Genomic DNA, 21,490 nt, shown 5'->3' on the forward strand with positions numbered 1-21,490 from the left:
TCCCACGGTTGGGTTAAGGTTGCACACTCTTTTTCCCAACAACACTTTTATCAAACACACCCGCCACACAGAATGTGCTAATTTGTTAGACAAAAGTGAGGGTTTGAGTTACAATAACCTCTGCTTTGTTCGAAGCCCCCCTGGGAACCTGAGATCTTCTCTGTTGGCCAGCAGACATGCACGTGTCCCCAGGTTTACAAGGGCCTTAAAAACGGCCTGATGAATCACCCCCCAAATTTTTGTGCCACATCTAACTCCGTCTCTCCCTGGGGATATTTTTAATTCCTGCTTCTAACTCCTCTTGGTTCCCTTAAGGAAGTGTGATCTGAAAGGGTCAGACATTTGGCATGCACTGGGGGGAAAACTTTGAGAGAATTCCTCTTGCCCCCCTGGGGTAAGGCTGGCTCCCCCCCCTCACCCCCCCGCCCAAGAACTGGCCCCCTGGAGTGTTTTTTCCACATAAGGGCTTGTGTGAGGCCCCAGGCACCAGTTGACGCCGGCTCTTCCCCACAACAGATGGTCAAGCCTTCAATTTCAGCAAGCGATCCGCCATGGAGAGGGCAGGCAGGAGACTGTGCCAGCATGTCAAGGGACAGGGCAGCTCAGGGTAACAGGGATCTGGTGTGTGCCCGGCATAGCTTTTGTGCTAACGATAGGCTGGTGACAGGCGCCTCTCCCTGACTCTTCACTGAGCCAGAAGATCCCCTGCTCCCTTGATTCTTTTTCTCTCTGGCAGACCTGGCATCCTGTACGCCTGTCTTTCAAATCCATTTTGGCACCAGATGGACCCCCTCATGGTGGCTAGAAGTTGTCGGACTTGAAGATGTCAGAGGGTGTGCTGACAGCTCCTTCTAACACAACCTGAATCTGGCTGTCGGGTCTGGGCTCAAATGGCTTAAACACACAGGCGGCAAATATTGCCAACCCCAGGGGAGCCGGGGGCAGGGGTGGGGTGCCCACTGGATGGAGAATGGCAGCGACGTCTCTCTCCACAGGATGGGTGTTGTGGGTGTGGAAATGATAGTAGTAATAATTAGTTTTACTCTTTCTTACTCTTATCTACTCTTATTTGTGCACCTGCCACTCTAGAACAATTGCTATCGATGGTGCAATCGTAGAATATCAGTCCTGCACTACTTTTATTATTATTAAAACTGCTAAAGCATAATGGTTAAAACACAGGTTCTGTCTGGATCTGAGTTCCAGCTTCACATTTACTAGCCTTTGGTTAAGCTATTGAACTTCTCTGGCCCTCAGTTTCTTCATCCATACAATGGGATCAATAGTAAAGGTTGTCTAGGAGGACTGAATGGAAAAATGAATTTGACGTTCTTAGTGTTCTGAGCACGAAGTCAGTACCTACTTCCTGGAAGATGTTATTACTCTTACTCTACCATCGCCATTCTCAGGTGTGCCAGACACAATGCATCGCTGCAGTTAATTTTCACAACTGCTTTAACAGGCAGGGACTGTTAGCACACCCAATTTATAGATTTGGAAAGTGTGATGCCGAGAAGTTTAGCTCCTTATCAAAGTCATGTAACAGTACCTGTCAGAATTTGGATCGGAACCCCATTCTGGGTATTTCTAAGGCTTGTGGCTTTTCTACCATTCTAAACCTACTCTTCATATCAGCTTGATGGTAATCAGCCCTGTCCTGGGCTTTCGGTGGCTTTTAAATATGCCCTTCCAGTTAGATGTGCTTGAAAGAAGCAGTCTGTTTTCACCTTTTGAATGTGGTCTTAAACCCCAGCCAGATGGCAGACTTGCTATTCCCAAGCTCCACCACAGTAAACAGTCTCTGACAGCTACGTTTTATAGGTAGGGCTACCTAGCATCTGCCTGCTGAGAGCTCAGAGGAAAGGGACAGTGCAAAGGCACTTAGGGCTGTGACCACTCCTTCGAATGCCTTTCCTTTCCCCAGAATTGTCTGGCATCAGGATGGGCCAGTTGGGCCTAGGGAATGACAGTGTTGTTCTTTAAGCTGAATTTCACTTTATGCTTTGCACCCCTCTTGTTCAAAAGGTTGATAAACTTTGGCCTCTGTGAAGAAAATCTGAAGTTAGGGGTGAATGCTTGTTCAGAAGCCTGCTTTTATTGATGGGCAGTTGAATGCAGCATGGTATTGAAAGAGCCATGTTCAGAAGATGTTTACATTTTAAAATGTTGTTTAGGGGTTGACAAAGTTATTGTCTCTCAGTTGAGTACTGAGAAATTGGCTGAATTTGGTGCGTCTTTGTGCTGCACTCTCCTTACAGAGGTCTTATTTGGTTGCTAGACTTTGTACTCAGAGCTAAATTGAGACCCAGGCAGGCTAGAGTGATAGTTCTTCACAAACTACACATACTGAGGTGGGGATTTTAGTGTGGTGTGGACTCAAAGTGGGGGAAAGGTGAGGACAAGAAAATTCCTATAAGAATTTAACTGACCAAAATTCTAATGCATCCTACTATTTTTTGGAAAATATGTGCGCCTGAAATCCATAGTCCTAAAAGTAAAAAGGAATGAAGAACTTTTTGCCATTTTTAGAATGCTTCTATCCCTAAACATAGGCAGGTGGAGGTTGAATGGCAGGTGGCCAACAAGGATGCCTTAATAGGACACCTTTTGGTCCCTGCTACCTCTTTGCAACAGATTTTAACATCTTCCACCTAAGAAATAACTCAGAAGCTATAGGATTAACTCATCTAATGTATCCCCCAGACCAGGATCCTTTTGGGCGTGAAAGTGGGTACTATTAATTCTTACACTAGTACACCTGGTGTAACCTAGAATGATTCCTAGCAAATTAGGACCTTTGGTCACCCTAGCCAGTAAAACTCATGAATCTCACTCTAGAACCAATTCAGGGACCAAGGGGGCAGTGAGGCAGGACATTCCTTCTTCAATCACAAACAGCTCTTGTCTCCAGCAGGCGTATGAGCAAACATACAGGATATATTCGAGGGCTCAAAGGACTTTAGTCAGTATGTGACTCTTACCTACTTTTCATAAGTAACACTAAGGAGAATATTTTATTTGGAGATGCTAAGATAAAAAGTGTTTACCATTTCCTTATATTCATGTAGCATGTATTTTGTTTGTTCATCATCTGTGAATTTATGCGCCTTAAATTACATGTTGTTGTTGGTGACCATGAGTAATTCTCAGGCAATTATCTCCAATTGAAACCTACCTTAAATTATGGGGCAGACTTAACCCTCTCTTTGAGTGAAAATACTTCCTTGGGGGCTTAATTCTGTTGTGAGATCTGTTGGCAGCAGTGAAAGTGTTTGTTTCCTAAAGAAGATCCAGTTTGGATGAAGAACAAAGGCTAAAGCTTTCAACAAGCTACTGGCTCTAACACCATTCTGAATATTTCAAAAATGCTCAGGGAATCGAATGCATGACCCAGAAGTGATTTACTACTTTTTTCTCCCCTTTGTATCAGGACTGAAGTGCTAACTGTGATAATTTGTTTCTTCACAGGTTCTTCTTGAAGTTTTTCCTCAAATGTAACCAAAATTGCCTAAAGAATGCGGGAAACCCACGTGACATGCGGAGATTCCAGGTGGGTCTGTTTTGTCTTTCTTAAACCTCAATAATGACAAGAATATTGAAAGAGGGTAAAAAAAAGTCTTAGGTAGGAGAAGATACAGAGTTATCATTGTTTTCCCAGAGGTGAAGAGCAGGTGAGGCTCTTGGTCCCCAGGTCTCTACACTGCAGGAGTTGTTGTTTTTGTTACAGAACCACCTGTGTTCACAGGTTGACTCATTGGTGTCCTTTGAGCCTAGTTTGGCTTCTTGGTGGACTCATAGGCTTATGCCACTGCAGGTTAAGTGAAGTACATAGAAATGATTAATTCTTTGCCTTAAGTTTTACAAGTAGAAAATTGATAAATAAAGCTTCGTGCTGTTTTAGAATTAGGTCACCTGTCTTCTTTTCTCTCTGTTCTCCTCTTGCAGTCTTGGAACTTTTAATCAGTAATTATCTATTACAAACAGACCCCTGAGGAAGTAGGGTGTATCTAGGGTGATATAGGTGACAAACTGTTTCTGAAATGTTCTTGTACGGCACATGTAAATGTTTTCGAGCATCAGTCAGATCTGCCACCATTTAAAGCAGGAGTGGTATGTTAACCTCATATAATTATACATTTACTAAAGGAAAAAGATGTGAAAGTACATATGTTAATTTCCAAGATAAAGAATGGTGGTTGGGTTTTAGGAAAGGTTGCTAAGTTGTAGATACGTGCCTCTCAAACTCAAAAGTGCTGAGAATCCTCCAGGGATCTTGTTAAAACATTAATTGAGGTCTAGGGTGGGCCTGAAATTCTACCTTTCTAACAAGCTCCCCAGTGATGGCAAAGCCACGGACCATACTTTGAGCAGCAAGGTTCTAGACCCTTGTGTTACTCTCCATACAATTTTATGGCTAACTCATGTGCATGGTCAATGTCAGTTTCTGCATCCAAATAATGATGGGTAATGATTCATCTTTGGATGCCAGTGGGATCTGTCAATGAAAACAGCATGGAGTTTAAGGTGTGCTCTTAGGTATAGTCAGTCAGCTTTAAGTGGAGATGGAAACATAGAGTCTCTGAGAGGATCTTAACAAATTTTAGCCGCACATTCTGTGATGGGAGAAAGGGGAGGGATGATCCTGAGCATTGTTTTTTGGATGTCAAGATCTCTTATTCTCCAAGATGATTATTTTTTTAAGAGGTGAGACTTAATAGTCTCATGAAAGAACAAATTCAGTAGAAAGAGCCCGTTCTCTCCCGAGATTCTGAAGCAGTTCTATAAATCATTTGGCCTCTGCCACCTTTCGTCCTGACAGAGATGAATGGGGAGAATCCCTAGATTCTTAGTTTCCCGGAAAATGCTTCTCCTGGGTAGCTTCTGACCCTAAGGAGATATACCTGGGTGCTCTAATTCCCACCCAGGATGTTTCGTGTTGAGTAGGAGTCAGCTTTGCTGGTGAAACAACACATGGGATGCTGTTAAGTCTGTGTGACTGAGTGTCTTACAGCATGAGTTTGGGTTTCAATATAAACTGTGTCGTTTATACCTTGGCCTTGAAATGGGCTATTATATCTCCTTGGCCAAGCTTGAGTTAGGAATGAGGCATATCCAGGCACAATCTAATTCATGTCCCGTATGCATGTCTAGTAGACATGGGTGATGCCTTATAAATACTGGGATTAATTTTGCTGGGCTTATCAGGGCAGCAGAGTTAGAGATGGACTTTGGTGACACTGAGAATCTCAAAGAGTATGTGTATAAGAATTCTGAGCCCTTGTTTTCCCTCACAGGACCTGCTAGTGAAATGTCTGAAAGCTTTGACCTCTAGGAATGTAGCTCTTGGATGAAATGAGAACCAACTCAGTCTGTTATTTTTGATAGGGTCTAGAAAGCTTTATTTTTGCAGATAAAATAGGCATTCTTTATTTAGTAGAAGGGCAACTGAGACAAAGAGGCATGAGGTAGGTTTCTGGAAAGCCTCAGTTTCCTCATTTGTAAAATAGAGTAAAAATAATGATTCTGCTGATTTCAGAAAAGGCACTATTTTGCAAGCACAACTAATTTGCAGATGAAAAAATAGAAATGTAAGCTTTTGGAGAAAATACTTGTGATAAACTAAAGTTAAGTCATGAGCTCAGTTACATGGTGTCTCAGCCTGAGTACAGTTGACATTTTAGACAGGATCTCCTTTGTTTGGAGGGTATCATAGTTGTCCTGTGTATCATAGGAGGTTTAGCCCTTGTCACTGGCCTCTACCCACTAGATACCAGTAGACAAGCCACCATCCCAACCCTTGTTGTGTAGACCAAAGTGTCTCCAGACATTGATAAATGTCCCCTTATTGGTGTGCAAAATCACCCTTGATTGAAAATCACCAGCATAGTCCTATATCCTATGACCTCTGACAGACTCTTCCTGGTTACAGTGCTACTATCCCAGAGAGTGCACTCTTTGCTTAGACTTGAAAACTGCCCAACATAAGGTCCATACTGTGCTCTGAATACACATGACTTCTCTGAACCTTGGCAGTGCTTTTAGGATTCTCCAGCAGGCCCCAAAGTAGATGGGGGCCTTTCTCAATAGGGGTGGCTACCTTGACTACCACAGAGCCAGTCTTTGCATCAAAGAGCTCTGTTTCTTTCTATTGGCAATGACAAATTCCTTACTGGAGCTCAGATTTAACCTCCTTTAACCATCTCCCACTTCTTACTTTCTGAGAGAAGATAGGAGCCTTTGGCAGAATGAACCTTGACATTTTGTTTTATATCTGTATACATTTACACATTTCAGTAATTGTCATTTTTGCACAATTAGGACATGGTCTTGGGCATTGCTGGAAATATCCAGCAACTTCCTCTCAATGAGCCCTGAACTCCACCGGCATCCTCATCTTTGCTGTGTGCCTCCACCCCAAGCTGGCTTCTCTTCCTGCGTTTCCTGTCCTTGTTCATTTCTAACTGTGTGATGTGCCGGGGAGATGATTTATATTTGTGTCCACATTCATGTGTGCCATAGACATATGTATAAGTATATGTGTCCTGGTGTGTGTATCTTTGAGGTACATCTGTGGATATCATCCATAATGATCATGATATAGAAGCTCACATTTATTAGGTATTTCCTATGTGAGTGAGAGAAATTACGCTAAGTATTTTACATGAGTTATCATATTTATCTTCATGCTATGTGCAAGTAGGGATTAGGAACATGCCAATGGGGCTTCTTCCATTTTACAAATAAGGAACATGTAGGAGGCTCTCAACATCTGAGAGCAATGGGGGCTACCCACAAATATGTATTAGAACCCCAGGAAAGGTGAGGAACAGTGTTCACCAGGGGTGTTGGCCCAGATAGAGCCTAAAGACACCAGCCCACTTCAACAGGGCAAGTGTCAGGTTGTGTGGAAGGAGAAAGCTTGAGCACTGTTCCTGGTCAGAGCCTTGGTGTTAGGGAGTTGACTTGTATGAACTTGAGAGAAAGAAGCTACCGTGCAGAAGACTTCTTGAGCTTCACCTGGTCCATGGAGGTTTTGGCCAGTTCTCCAGGGCAAGAAAGACCCCTCAGTAACTGAAGCCTGAGTCCAACAGCCCCTGACAGCCCAGAGCGCTCTGTTCCAAAATCATATGGAAGTTCTCAACTCTTAAGACTGAGCCAAGATCAGGGAGGTTAGTCTTCTCAAGCAGCTGCCCTGCAGGATGCCCCAGCGGTATGTCAGCGAGATAAGGGTGGAAGGTTTCTGACAAATAGACATATGATTTTCATCATTTTTCTCATAGCATGCTAATTGCTGGTTTCAAATGTTTTGATGTCATGCTTCCCTTTGAGGGGGCAAGAGAGAGTGTCATTTTGACCCAAGAAGACTCCCTTCTACTCTTTACATCTCAATGTGGCTTTTCCCAGTTGTTCGAAAAACCCAAGGTCTGGAGACAACTGAGTGAAAGCACACGGTCCTGCCTATTAAGTGGGCTCCCTCCATCTGTCATGGGTGCCACTTGGCTTTTCTCTCGTCCCATCTTGTATGCTTACCAGGCCAGCCCGATCTCCATACAGCCCTGCCAGAGCATGTCTCCTCTGAACAGCAATCAGGGGCCTGTGTAGGTGACTGAGGAGGACATAAGAAAGGTTGCTGATCTCTTGACATGTAAAGACGTTCTGTCAGGCACACTCAGCTTCACCACGGCTGAGCTTCTGGTGTGTAAACAGAGACTGCTTAATTACCCAGGTCATGGCAATTAGTGTGACCTTAGCGTTTTCGAGAAATTAATCACTTTCTGCAGAGCTCCACGGTATTCATACTTCAAGGCATATGGAATAAACCTTGTAGAAAATCTGGTGCAGTCTTTTTTTTTTTTTTTTTTTTTTTAATTTACAATGGATGTTTTCTTTTGAAATCCCCATGCTGTGGTGAGGGTAACAAACTTGCCTAAATAGGACAGTGGATACAGGCTTCATTCCGTTCTGGTGGGTGTGGGGATGTGGGGAGGTAGAGAGATGGAGGGGAAAGCAGTGGATGGAAACAGCTCATGACAGGGAGAATTTCACTTGGCTAAATGAGCCTGTTTCTTCATCTTGACACTAAAAAGATGCTAATGTCAAAGGATTGTGTTAAAACCATGCCACGGGGCTGGTTTTTAACTGACAGGAGCTAGACAATTCAAGGTTAAGATTTAAATCTTTATCAATAGCTTTCCTTGCTGGGGCTGGCAGAGTGAGGGTGTTGAGGGGAGGAAGAAGAATTGGGTACAAGATGTCACCACAGAAGTCACGGTAATACCTGGAGACTGGGAAGTGCATTTCCAAATTCATCTTATCTCTTTAACAAAGTTTTTCCATAGGCTATAAATCTCTGCATATAAATGTTAGATCTGTAACTACATATGAGTATAAATGTCAGATATGTTTGTTCACACATGGATGACTACACTCAGTAGCATTTATTGTTGTGGTTGGTGGTGAATGCATCATGATGAAGAAAGATGGAGTGTTTGCCCTAATGAAACATATTCCAGTCAGGGTCTATTAGTTAGGATCATACCAGCTGCTGTAACAAATAGAGCAAAGAAGGTTTAAGGGCTCACATGTAACAGAAGGTTATTTGCCGCTAACATAATTGCACAAGACAGGTGCTCCTGGTTGGTGAGCAGATCTTGCACATGAAGTAGTTTGGGGACCTGTGTTTCCAACATTTCCTAGAGCCTTTTGGTCCCCATCCTTCCAGTGGAAGAGTAGGGACTGCATAGAGAGGATATGTGGACTTCTTGAAAACCTGGTCTTAGGAGTTCCTGTCGTGTTTTAGCAGTTAAAGAACCGGACTAGTGTCCCTGGTCAGACGTGAGTTTGAGAGTTCAATCCCTGGTCTCGCTCAGTAGGTTAGGGATCCAGCATTGCCAGGAGCTATGGTGTAGGTTGCAGCCACAGCTCAGATCCCAGCAGATGTAGCTCCAATTCAACCCCTAGCCTGGGAACCTCCATATGCCATGAGTATGGCCCTAAAAAGCAAACAACAACAACAACAACGAAAACCCCCTGGCGGAAAAAAAAAAAAAACCCTGGTTTTAGAAGTGATTCTTGTCAAATCTGCTCACATTGTACTGGCGAGGAGTCTGTCACGTGGCCATGTGGAACCGCACACAGAGAAGCCTGGGAATGTCTAGTTGTGCCGCCTAAGAAGGAGAGAAAATGGATACACAGGGAACCATTACCATCAGCCACCACACTGTGGACAAATAATCACAAATCATTAAAATTGTAAATTGTTGCTCTAAAGGAAAAGCAGGAGAATATGAGAAGATAACAGTGTGGGTTGGGGATGGGAGCCTACCGTAAAGCAGGTGACCAGGGAAACTTCAGAGGAGGTGACTTTGCAGCTCAGAGCTAAGGGATAAAAACAAATTGTCCTGAGAAAAGCCAGAACCATTTTCTAAGCAGAGAGAACAGCAAGCTCCAAATTCATGTTTATCTCATGTTTCTCTGAGGAGATGGACAATCTTCTTTCGCTTGCTAGTCGTTTGGAGTAGGGGATAGGAAATCAGAGAAGAAACCACCAGGTTATTCTTCGCAAATTCCCACCAAAATGTGTGGTCTTTCAAAAATGATGACCTGGGAAATGACATTAAAAGGCAACTCTCTGCCCTTTTTGGGGGGTGAATTCTGTAAATTTCGGAGAACCCTTGTTATTTATTCAAAAGCCCACAGAGGCTCTGAACCAGTATGTTAAAGGGTATGATTAGAGGATTCTTAAAATATATGCCCGAACGCTGCATATTTTGGTCTGCTTTTAAAGGCACTTAAATAAAGAAGGAAATATTCTCAACCCTTTTATTTCTCTCCCACTAGTCCCCCACCCCCTGTCTGATATTGTTTTGACAAACAGCACATCTTGCAATTAAATTCTTTACCAACAGAATGCTAGGGGCCCGAGCTGCAATCACTCTCTTCATACAGAATAATTTCGAGATGCACCATGCTGATTAATTATACTGAAAGCAGCTCTAATGATAGTTTCAGAATACAGGATTAATTCACATAACATGGTAAATACAAATGGTGGATTTTCAACCTGATATATTAAACCATTACGGCTTATTGGGCAAATATGTATCTTGGCGTGAGCCTTATGCTGGGCCTTGGCAGAAAATATGCATCACTGAAAAGGAATCCTTATGAACAGGATCTGATGAGTGGTAGCTGTGCACTTAGAGGAAATAAATTCCTACATTAAGTACAGTTGCTATTGAAAAAAAAAATGTAAAATACATTAAAGGGGAGATGTGAAAGTGTTGGATTTGATCAGTATTGCCAATGAATATTGGTTTAAGGAGGCCTATACTTATTGAGACTTACCAAAGAAGATAGGCTTATGTTCTTCCATTTTTGAGGTTGTCGCTTAGAGAGCTCTTATTATGGGTGAGACACTGTACTAAGTGTTTTATGTGTATAGAGTTATTTATTTTCCTATCCTCTTTCCCTTGTTTACTTTGCTTCCAACAAGCACGTCGGCCTTCCTTCTCTTCCATCACTTCTCTTCCCCAAACTTACTAAACTCATTCTGGCCTCAAGACTTTTGCACTTGATATTTTGTCCCCCTGGAAATTTTCTGCCATATCATTGCTTGGCTGGATACTTCTTATTACTCAGATTTCAGCCAAAATGTCACCTCCTTAGAGAGGCCCTCCTAAATCATCGAATCAAAAGTAGCTCCTACCTACACATCATTCCCTCCACGTTTTATTTTCTTCTTGGAACTTTTCATGTTGTGAAATTTGTTTTCACTGCTTATTTGTTTATTGTCCGAAAAATCCCCCCCCTTTTTTTTTATCTGTGTCAGATATAAACTAAGCTCTTGATGGGCAAAATACTTGATCTGTCTTGTTCATTGCTGCTTTTCCAGTACCTAGGATAATGCTGGGCATTTGTTCCTATGATTAAATGACTTAGCTCCAGTTTACAAGTTAGTAAGAGATGGCATTGGGGTTCAAACTCAGGACTGTCTGACCCTGGAATCTGAGCTGCTGACTAATGTGCTCTTTATTTGCTCCCAGTTTCCCCATCCACGTGCCATTGTTCATTGGCAAAGAGCACACATGGCAGTTCTTTGTGTTTGGGCTCACTGCTACTTACAACAGCCAATGGGAACAGCAGTTAAATGCCAATGAGACCATCAAGAGCCATTGAAAGGACCCTGATCCACAGAGAGAGAAACTACGTTCAGATCAGGGATGGGCTTTTTATGTCTAGCATGTGCCACGGTTCAGGAGACAGAAGCTGAATCTAGTTTCTAATGGCCCAAATTAGTTGAGCACAAGTATCCGAGGATTTAGAAGAGTCTGTTCTTGATTGCTGATGAGGGGTATTTTTGCTGTGTGCCTTAAAGGGCGAATGTAATTCAGCCACTTGCCACCTTACTCTTGCAGTTCCACTCAGTTACATTCTGTAGGATCATGCGTCCTCCATAATTTTTAATGAGTTATTTGGAATCTTTCAACCAGATAGAAACTAGCAATCAGGCTGGTTTCAGAGAGTATGTCATTCCATATCTGTCAAGGATGTTTTAAAGGACAAAGTTAATGAAGATCTAAAGACTGCTGACCATTTTTATGTAAATAATACCTAAAGTGTAGTCAGTCAGACAGGCAGAGTAATGTGTACTGGAGGATTCCAGCGGGGAAAGGACTTAAGCCAGGAGTTTGTATTGAGAGCAAAAAAGCTACTGTGGTTGAGAAGTGGACCTGGACTTTCAAGTTTCCCTCCAGGTTTGCCTTTGCACTTAATTGTGTCCTATGGCCTTGGGGATGTTTTTAAGCCTCTTGGGCATCCATTTTCCAAATTGTAAAAGGAAGTATTGGACATGCAGCATCATAGCTACTGAGGGCTCCTGTTTGTCATTGTCTCCTACGATTCTCTTGTGATGACATATTTTTCAACCTAATTGCATTTCCTGAGTAAGAAGCACACTCTGTATTTTAAAATCATTCAAGACCATGCTAAACTGCCAATTCAGAGCATCCTGTATGCATGAGATAACCAGTGTTTGCAGACAGAATTGATATGATCCCATATCAAGAAAGGAAAGTTACTAATATTTTAGTATGTGTCTTCACTGCAGATGGATTACGATCCCTTCTCTGCAGTTTTGTCCCCATAAGACATTTAAAAATTTTCCTTGGAAGCCACTGGACTGGCTGATCTTTTGGGTCTAGTTAAAAGAACCTGTCAAGAGTGCTTCAGCAGACAGGTTGGGTGAAGAATGTGAGCTGTGTGAAGTAGAGGGTAGAATTTGGAGCCGGTAGCTTTTATTTTATAGAATAGTTTGAAGTTTACAGAAAAAAAGGAGGGAAAGAACAAAGTTCTCATATACTCCCTAATTTCCCTTGCCTAGTTTTTCTTATCATTAACATCTTGTGTTAGTGTGATATGTTTGTTACAATTAATGTGTCAGTATTGATACATTCTTATTAATCATGGTGCATAGTTTACACTAAGGACTCACCATGTTATACATTCTATGTGTTTGTACAAAGGCTTGATGTTATGTATCTACCATCACAGTATCCTATAGCACACTTCCACTCTCCTAAAAACCCTCTGTGTTCTACTTGTTCATCCCTCCCCCTCCTCCTCCCAAACTTCTGGCAACCACTCATCTTTTTACTGTCTCCACAGTGTTCTCCATTCCCAGATGTCTTGTAGTTAGAAGCATACAGTATATAGTTTTTACAGTTTGGATTTTTAAATTTAGCTCTTTGCATTGAAGGTTCCTCCATATCTTTTTGTGCCCTGACAGCACATTTTAAAAATTGCTGCCTCATATTCCATTCCGGGGATTACCAGTTTGTTTATCCATTTGCCTACTGAAGGATATTCTGGTTGCTGATGCCTTATATTTAGTTGAGGGTTTTTTAAAATTGATATAATGTTAGATTCACATGGAGTTGTACAAAATTATACAGAATGATCCTGTGTATCCTTTAGCCAGTCTCCCCTGGTGGTAATATTTTGTGAAACTATTGAAAAATATCACATCATATTATACAGTATTCATTCAGAATATAAGCATTTGATACAGTCTACCTATCTTATTCAAATGTCCCTAGTTTTAGTTGTACCCAATTGTGTGTATATATGTCTTTAGCTCTATAAAATTTTTTGCACATTTAGGTCTGGGTATCTGTCACCACAGTTAAGGTATTGAACATTTCCATTCCTATAAGGATCCCTCCTGTTGTTCTTCTGTAGTGGCCACATCCACCTTCCCTCTGTCCCTAGTCCCTGGCAACCACTAATCTGTTCTTCATTTCTGAACTTTTCTTATTTCAAGAATAAGTAAATGAAATCATGCACTGTACTAGTTTTCTATGCCTGTTCTAATGAAATACCACAGACCAGGTGGCTTAAAAACAGAAATGTGTTTTCTCACAGTTTTGGAGGCTAGAAGTCCCAGATCAAGGTGTTAGCAGGTTTGGTTTCTTCTGAGGCCTCTTTTCGGCTTGCAGGTGGCCTCCTTCTCACTGTGTCCTCACATGGCCTTTCGTCTTTGCATGAACACCCTGGTGTGTCCAAATTTCCTCCTCTTATGAGGGTACCAATCAGATTATATTAAGTGCCATCCTAATGCCTCCTTTTAACTTAATTACCTCTGTAAAGGCCCTCTCTCCAAATACAGTCACATTCTGAGATTCTGGGGTTAGGACTTCACCATATTAACTTTGAAGGGGACATAAGTCAGCCCATAATGTGCAATATGTAGTCTTTTGATATTGGCTTTTTTTTTTTTTCACTTGACATAATTCTTTGGAAGTTCATCTAGATGTATCAATAGTTTCTTCCTTTTTATTGCTGAATACTATCCCACGGAATGCAGCTTACTTAGTGCCTTTTTATTTCGTAAACTTCAGGCCAGTGTATATTAAGGGCTCTGAATTAATGCAAACATAGAAAAGCTAAACCCGAAGGTAAGGAAGCCACATAACAGGCCAATTACACCACTAATTTCCTTGGACTGAGTTATCATACAGAAGCCTTGAAAACCAAGATTTACAATTTTTAAATCATTATTCAAAATTAAGTTGTTAAAGTGCTTAGACTTTTGGAGGGAGGTATTTCCTACCAACACATTCTAAGTTTAAACATTGAAAATATTTTTATGATTTAATTTTTTTATGATTTGATATTTGTTCTAGAAATGTTTAAAGATAGAAATTTCAACCCTTTGGGTTGCATTTGTCATAACCCCTTCTTCCACATGAGCTGCTACTTTTGTTAATGTGATTTTCTAGTCATGACTGAATTTAGCTGCTTGCATCTTTTTGAAAATCTGCTCATGAGACAGAGATCATGCTTCATGAATCTGAGATAATATGTTGGGACATACAAGGTCTTCTGCCTGATAGGAACGGAAGAGATATAGCCTGAGGAATGATATCAAGAAAATATTAACCAATAACAAAACTCCCAGAGAACCCCTCATTCATATGAAGTATTGGGAAAACTGGATCACACTGATAAGATGTCTAATTTATGGACTATTTTCAAAGCAGGAAAGTTTCACTTTACTTCATGCCTAGAACATAACAGGCTAAGAGGCAGATGATTTATAGAAAGTAATGTAAACCAGTGAAATCTGCAATTCACCGGAGACCTAAATAATATAATTGTATGTCATAAACATGAAGGTCTTTATAGGTCTTTAAATTTGTGAGATTTCTTTGTTAGAATGATAAGATAGTGAACGCAGAAGCAATAATTTTTGTATCCTTTTATTTAAAATAACAGTTTAGGCTGGTCCTCTTTATGGCAATTAAGATGTTTCAAATTGTCAGCCTTGGACTTTTTGATGAACATCACCAACAAGGCAACAGCTATGCTACCGCTGCTAACATTTGCTACCTAAGAACCAGAACCCATGTTAGCCCCTCTAAATAATGTGAGCCTCATAGTAACCTTATGAGATAGGTACTATTATCATTTCCATTTGGGAGTCAGAAACACTGAGGCTTAGAAAGGTTAAGTTACCTGGTCAAAATCATATCAGCTAGGAAAGCTTGAGCGTCAAGAATTATAAATTTTGTGTTGAATTATTTATAATTTTAAAAAGATAGTGATAAACAGTAAAATTGATAACTTTTAGGGATATTTGGATCCAAGATATGACAGAGCAAATTCTGAACCACTCATAGGAACCAAGAAATCAAAAAAATTCTTGTAAAATCTCTAAAGTCCATGGGTAGCTATGGACTTCTCTTCTGCCCTTTTTATTCCCTCCCACTGAATATCCTCACCTGGAGAGTTGGATGCAAACAGAAGTTACCACAGAACACACTGGGTATTTGCCAGCACATCTCTGGATTGCTCTACTAAAAAGCCATGCCCTTTCCCCAAATAAAAGTTTCCAAAAAAGGAGAGATAAAACTATATACATATATAACCCTAAACATGTCTACCTAGCCTAATACTTATTTCAGGGGAAATAACTTGGACATCCTCACAAATAAGTTGGAACAGTTTATTTCAAAATCGTTCAACAGCAGCACTGTCCAGTAGATATTCTGTCATAATGAGAGTGCTCTGTGACTGCCCTGTCCAGTATAATAGCCTCCAGCCACATGAGGCAACTGACCACTTAAACTGTGGCTATGGAGACTTAGGAACAATGGAATTTTAAATTTTACTTAGTTTAAGTGTAAATAGCCATATGAGTGGTTACTGAATTAGTTGCCGTTCTAGAGAGTAAAGGTTTGGTTATAACAGATATCATGAAATTCTAAATATACCTGCCCTTCATTTTACCCTGGGTCAGGGAAGTGAGGAAGGAGGTAGAAGGGGAAGGGATGGTCAAATCCAAATGTAAAATCATTTTCCATGTTTATCTGTCCCAAATTCAGGCCGGGCTTTGTTGACAAAATTGGGGAAGGTTGAAGATTTGGCAGGCCTGTCTGTCCCCTTGCCTGCATGAATGTGTCAGCACCTCATTAATCTTGTGTTTAAACTGTAAAGGCTCTTTTCCCTCCCACTATAGGCTTATTTTTAAAGGACTTTTCACTGTCCCCTTGGCATCTCACCATTAGGTTTTTTTTTTTTTTAATTTACAAGTGGCTCTATGGATTAATTGCAGCAGTTCTTATACTTAGTTGCATCTTGATCATTTCCAAATTGGAATGAGAGAAATTATTTGGGGGTAGGGAAATGAAAATGTATTGTGTTATGAGTTTTGGAGGAACATGCTAGGCATTTATTTTCTAGAAATTAAAGACATGAAGATTCTCTGTATCATCTTTCTCCAATTATAATTGATCTTTCAACAAAATGATCTTATCACACATGTGGTCTTGGTGACCCTTCTCTTGCCAAGAAAAGAAAAACATAGGGTGTGGGTTTTTTTCCTTAACCGTTTTCAACATATTTTGTTCAATGTCAGAATTAGATGACAATGTCTTTAAAGGATACTGAATATTTTAAGTCTGTAGACCTCTGTCTTACAGGTGCATGGTGGATTGTCACTGTGTTTTTTTTTTTTTTTTTTTTTCTGAAGACAGACATCTAGAATAACCACTTTCTGTATTTCCTGACACTGGAAACAGATACCGTTTAGCATTCCTTTTATAGTTTCTTCAGCTAACGACTCCAGTGACCACTTAATTGTGGTCTTGTAGTAAATCAAAATTTCTTTGAAAGACCCAGCTCTGTTACATAATTATAAATGTCCCATGGAGTCATCTCCTGAACTAAAAAGAAAAAGTGAATTTCCGTTGCTTTAAATAATATGGACTCTGCCACTACTTACAGTCCTTTTTGACAATAAGAACACTCTCTTCTTTCCCTCTTCCTCCTTCTCCTTCTTTTAAATTAACGTGCAGTTGATGGGGCATACACAGAAGCTTCAGGCTGTCACATCTGGTTGGTCAATCATGAAGAAAGAGAAAAACCACGTTTCGCAAACTGCTGCTTCGAACTTACTGGGTCCTTCCATGAATGACTTGCCCCGGCTGGAATTTTAGGTTTCGCAATGACTAGCGATAATACCCTGGGTCCCTGATGGACTCTCTTAATTGTTTACTTTGCATTTTAACAAAACAGAGTTAAAAAATAAAGTCGGGGAGGGCCCAGGTCAAGGTGAGGACCCTGAGGGAAGACTGAGGGGGGCCCACAGAAGCCCTCTGTCACAGTCACCCTTGGGAGACCCCAGGGAAGGATGACCATATGCCTTGCTTCCTGACTTCTGTACCCCGGTCCAGGTCTGAGAAAGTCTAGGGCCTTGATAAAAGGAGCAAGGCTAGAGTTCCTTTATGGCTCAGCGGTAATGAACCTGACTGGTATCCATGAGGATGCAGGTTGGCCTCTCTCAGTGGGTTAAGAATCTGGCTTTTCACTGAGCCATGGTGTAGGTCACAGATGTGGCTCACATCTGATATTGCTGTGACTATGGCTGGCAGCTGCAGCTCTGATTCAACCCCTAGCCTGGGAAACTTCCATATGCTGCAGGTGCAGCCCTAAAAAGAAAAAAAGAAAAAAAGAAAAAGACCAGGGCCTTGGGTCTACAAGGGAGGGCTCAGAAGGAAAACAAAAATAACACCAACAAAAATTTGATTGCCATCTGGGATACGGGGCAGGGGACGGGGTGGGAATCTGCCATATTTTGCCCGGACGCCTTTAGGTCAAAGAGGGGAACAGTGGAACTTTTAAATATGGCAAACATTGGTGGGGAGGGTCTGCAGAGGGTGCTACTTTGCCAGGCAGGGCTTAGAGCTTGCGGGCACCGCATTTTCCCCTCTGCCCAACTCAGGGGATGAAATCTTAGCGTTGCCCAAGATACTCCAAGGCAGGGCCCTCTTTGCCCAATTTGGAGAAAAGGCTTCCTCAGAAACCAGGGCCTCAGTATGTGCCAATCCTTGTAAAACATTTCACCTCATCAGGGCCTAAAGCCTCTCAAAACCAAGAACAATTAAAGCGAGAGTCTTTCTAAGCAACTGGGGAATTGCGAAAAAATAAATCAGAAATCCTCAGCCTTGGCTCTGGAGGTTCGCCTCATTATGAGAGCAGATCTATTAGCCCTCTTGCCATTGTCTTTCATTTCTCAAGTGAGGTGATTCTAATTAAATTAATCTGCATGTCAATCTATTGGTGATCAATCAAAGAGCCTGAGGTCCCCCCTATGCTGCAGGGTGCTTGCGGCTGACAGGGGCTGATAATGGAGGAAGAAATAAACTGTCGAGCAAAGTTAATTAGTCAACATAATAGGTGGATTAAACGGGAGCCAGCTGATTGCTGTTTCCCATGTCAAAGCATGAGGTGGGAGCTGAAGCTGCAATTACAGACAATTATTATATTTGGTTGTAAGAGGTCGCATGAATAAACATATCTCTGTGGGTTTCAGTTTTAATCCTCTTCCCCATTTAATATAAGGAGAAGTGTAGGTCATTTCTTCTCATTGTTTTAGTCAAAGTTCTTTGAGAAAACACTTTTGCCTGTGTCTGTTCTGGCAAACTCAGTCAGTTTATGAGACTGCAGGGTATCTGGACCAGGGCTTTTTCTTTTTTTTTTTTAACACAGATCTAAGACCCTTAATTAGCAAGGATTTTTTTTGGGTGCTGGTGGTGGTGGTGGTGCTGAGGCAGCCTTTGGTCTGATGTCTTATTAACTAAACGAACGTGGGAAGGAGACATAGAAGAAATCCCGAAAAGACACCCAGGAGAGAAAGCTGCATTCTAGCTCTCACTGAAACCTCTTTTTTCATTTCTCTCTCCTCTTAACCCTGACGCAGTGGGGAGGAAATATTTTAAAGATTCAAAAGATTTTTATTTGCATGATCAACTGTGATATCTGCCTCAGTGTCTAAACTGAAGGGTAATTTAGGTGAAACACAACCACCCTTGTGTAAAAAAAAAATATGCTAATAAAGATCCTCTTGTTAAAATTATGGTTAACAGTGTACCTTCTGCTGTATAACTATAAACTGTGCAATTTTACTTAAAACTGCATCAAAAGCGTTCCATGCCAAAGACCCACTCATCAATAGCTCCTCTTGTTAGACTTGTACAGCATAAGCACCAGTTATTATGGGAAATAGCTATGCAATTTTCTTCAGCTCCCAGCTGTTATTTATTTAACTTGAGTTTATTACCCTCTATGCTTTTATATTAAAATGTTCATTCATTTCTCTCTTCTGTCTCTAGGTCGTGGTGTCTACAACAGTCAACGTGGATGGCCATGTCCTGGCAGTCTCTGATAACATGTTTGTCCATAATAACTCCAAGCATGGGCGGAGGGCTCGGAGACTTGACCCCTCGGAAGGTACGCCCTCTTATCTGGAACATGGTAGGCGAATCATTTTCATTGGTTGGCATTGCTACTTGCACTGTGTGTTTATTTGGTTTCTTTCTTCCCATTCCACCCCGTGTTTTCTGCCCCTTTTCAAATTTCAAATGTCCTGTTGAACAATACGGATGCTGAGTATTTAAAGACAGGAAGGTGTCTTTGAGGCCCAGTCTTTCTTCTTGAACAGCTCTCTACCCTGGAAATAACTGAGGCGTCCTTCCTTCTGGTTGAGAAACGGGGGGAGACTGGACCACGGCTTTATTTTAAAGCACTTGGTTAAAAAATAAAGACCAAAGCAGGGCGACAAAAATCAGGATATATTTTGAGGTTATCATGGTTGACCTGATTGTATAATGAACTTCACTCTCTTTCAAATCTTACTGGTGTATCGCTATGACTAGATACTTAACTACATTTGGAGATAAGATCCAAAGTCTAGGTCAGAGGGGCTTTCTGAATATGAAGTCCAAACTAAACGTCCCTCCTGTGCCCTGTGTACCCCCCTCCCCTTATCACCCCATGATACAGCTTGCTTTCTGTAGGTAGATTTTAGTGAGGGAGAAATCACATTTCTCTTGATTTTACGGCCAATCAGTTGTATCTTTGAGAGGACTGGAGGAAACCAGACCAAAATTTGAACCAAGAGAAGTGAATGCCCCTCAGAGGAACTGTAGGCTGGATTAAAAGTGTGTCCAAATAGTTCTGTGCTATGTGTAAATATAATGTATGCATCAGTCCTTCCATTCATCCTCCATTCATCAATCTATCTATCCATCCATCTACCCATCCAGCCATCATCCATCCTCTATTCACCCATCAATCCATCCATCAGTCCAACCAATCCATCGATCTATCCACACACCCAAGAAACACTGAGACTCTACTGGATACCGATAACATTTTCTCCAATCTCTTCAAATTAAACTCTTAATTCATTTCTGCATTTCACTTTCCAATTTGCTAAGTCATCAGGATTCTTTTAAAAACACAAATGACCACCTGCCGTGCCTGATTTTTCAATGGGCCATGAGCTGTCCATGATATAGTTTTGAGGTAGAAAACTCCTTCCCCTGCCAGCATACCAATTTAATAAACACTATTTTGGCCTGATTTTTTTTTTTTCTGCACTTAAGGAATGTACATACTGTAGTTTTTAGTAATTAGCCAGATTTAACACTTTTAGGAGGGATTCTTTACCACATCCAGTTTTACAGTCTTTTTAAAGTAAACCATCATCTTTCAAAAGCCGTTGCTTTATGGTTTCATTAGTGCTGAGATGGATGGATATTACTTTTTGCAGGAGGCCATTTGAAACACCTGCTCATGATTACATTCCTAGTTCCATTTCTGTACTTAAAATTATTCCGATCCTCACTTTACAGCAATGTTACCTTTTTAATACCCTTGAAGTCACTTCAGACATTGCATGATTAGAGATGTTTAACTCAAAGGAAGAAGGGAAAAATAGGTAAATACTGAGTGGGTACCATCTGGAGAGCACCGGCTTAAAAGCTGAAGTCTTGTTTCCCACTGTGACGGGTTAGTTACTGACCTGTCTGGGAATAGAATTGACTGTTAGTTTGGTATCTGACAAGTCATGGGTTCATAATTTCAAAATATGATCCCAGTGTAGACCACACCCAGCTCCCATTCCTGCGCTGAGGAAGCTGGTAGCAGCGCGAATAACACCATGCAAATCATCCCTCCACCAAAAAACCCAACACACATTAGTAAAAAGCAACCTGCAAGCCAGGATACCTCTAGGGCATGAAGGCCGGGAACATTATTTCATATTGTGATATGGAGGAAAGAGCCTTGATATAGGAGCTGGGAAACCTAAGCTGAATTCTGAGCTTCACCTCTGCCCTTTGTATGACCTTGGACAAGTCAACTTACTTTTAGGATCCTTAGTTTCCTTCTGGACAAAATGAAGATGATGATCTGAGATGGGGGAGTGTAAAAAAAAAAAAAAAATGTGTGCCTTGGGTGGGGACAGGTCACATACACAGGGGAAGTAGACTGGGTGGAGGCTACAGAAAAGGCCAAGTTCATGCTCTGCCGACCCCAGCCCTAGGGAGTTGTCAAGAGCAGGGAGAGCCCAGTGAGGCCAGGTGTTCCAGTTTGGCCAGAATTAAAACTCTCCTGTTTTTTAATTGCTGGCAACCAATTACAAATA

General features: G+C 41.4%; 1 protein-coding gene across 13 annotated transcripts in view; it reads left to right on the forward strand.

The window, feature by feature from the left end:
• EBF1 (early B-cell factor 1) overlaps window positions 1-21,490 on the forward strand; it is a 395,190-nt gene that overhangs the window by 246,975 nt on the left and 126,725 nt on the right. For 7 of the 13 annotated variants that reach the window (XM_021076597.1, XM_005672579.3, XM_021076600.1 and 4 more), the window contains 2 exons: window positions 3,469-3,550; window positions 19,173-19,314. In XM_021076597.1, coding sequence (XP_020932256.1) covers window positions 3,469-3,550; window positions 19,173-19,314 — 224 coding nt within the window. The remainder of the gene's footprint in view (window positions 1-3,468; window positions 3,551-19,172; window positions 19,315-21,490) is intronic. The other 6 variants (XM_021076598.1, XM_021076599.1, XM_021076601.1 and 3 more) reach the window with 1 other exon arrangement.

The sequence above is a fragment of the Sus scrofa genome, chromosome 16, assembly GCF_000003025.6.
Source record: "Sus scrofa isolate TJ Tabasco breed Duroc chromosome 16, Sscrofa11.1, whole genome shotgun sequence".
In the NCBI taxonomy this organism is placed as follows: Eukaryota; Metazoa; Chordata; class Mammalia; order Artiodactyla; family Suidae; genus Sus; species Sus scrofa.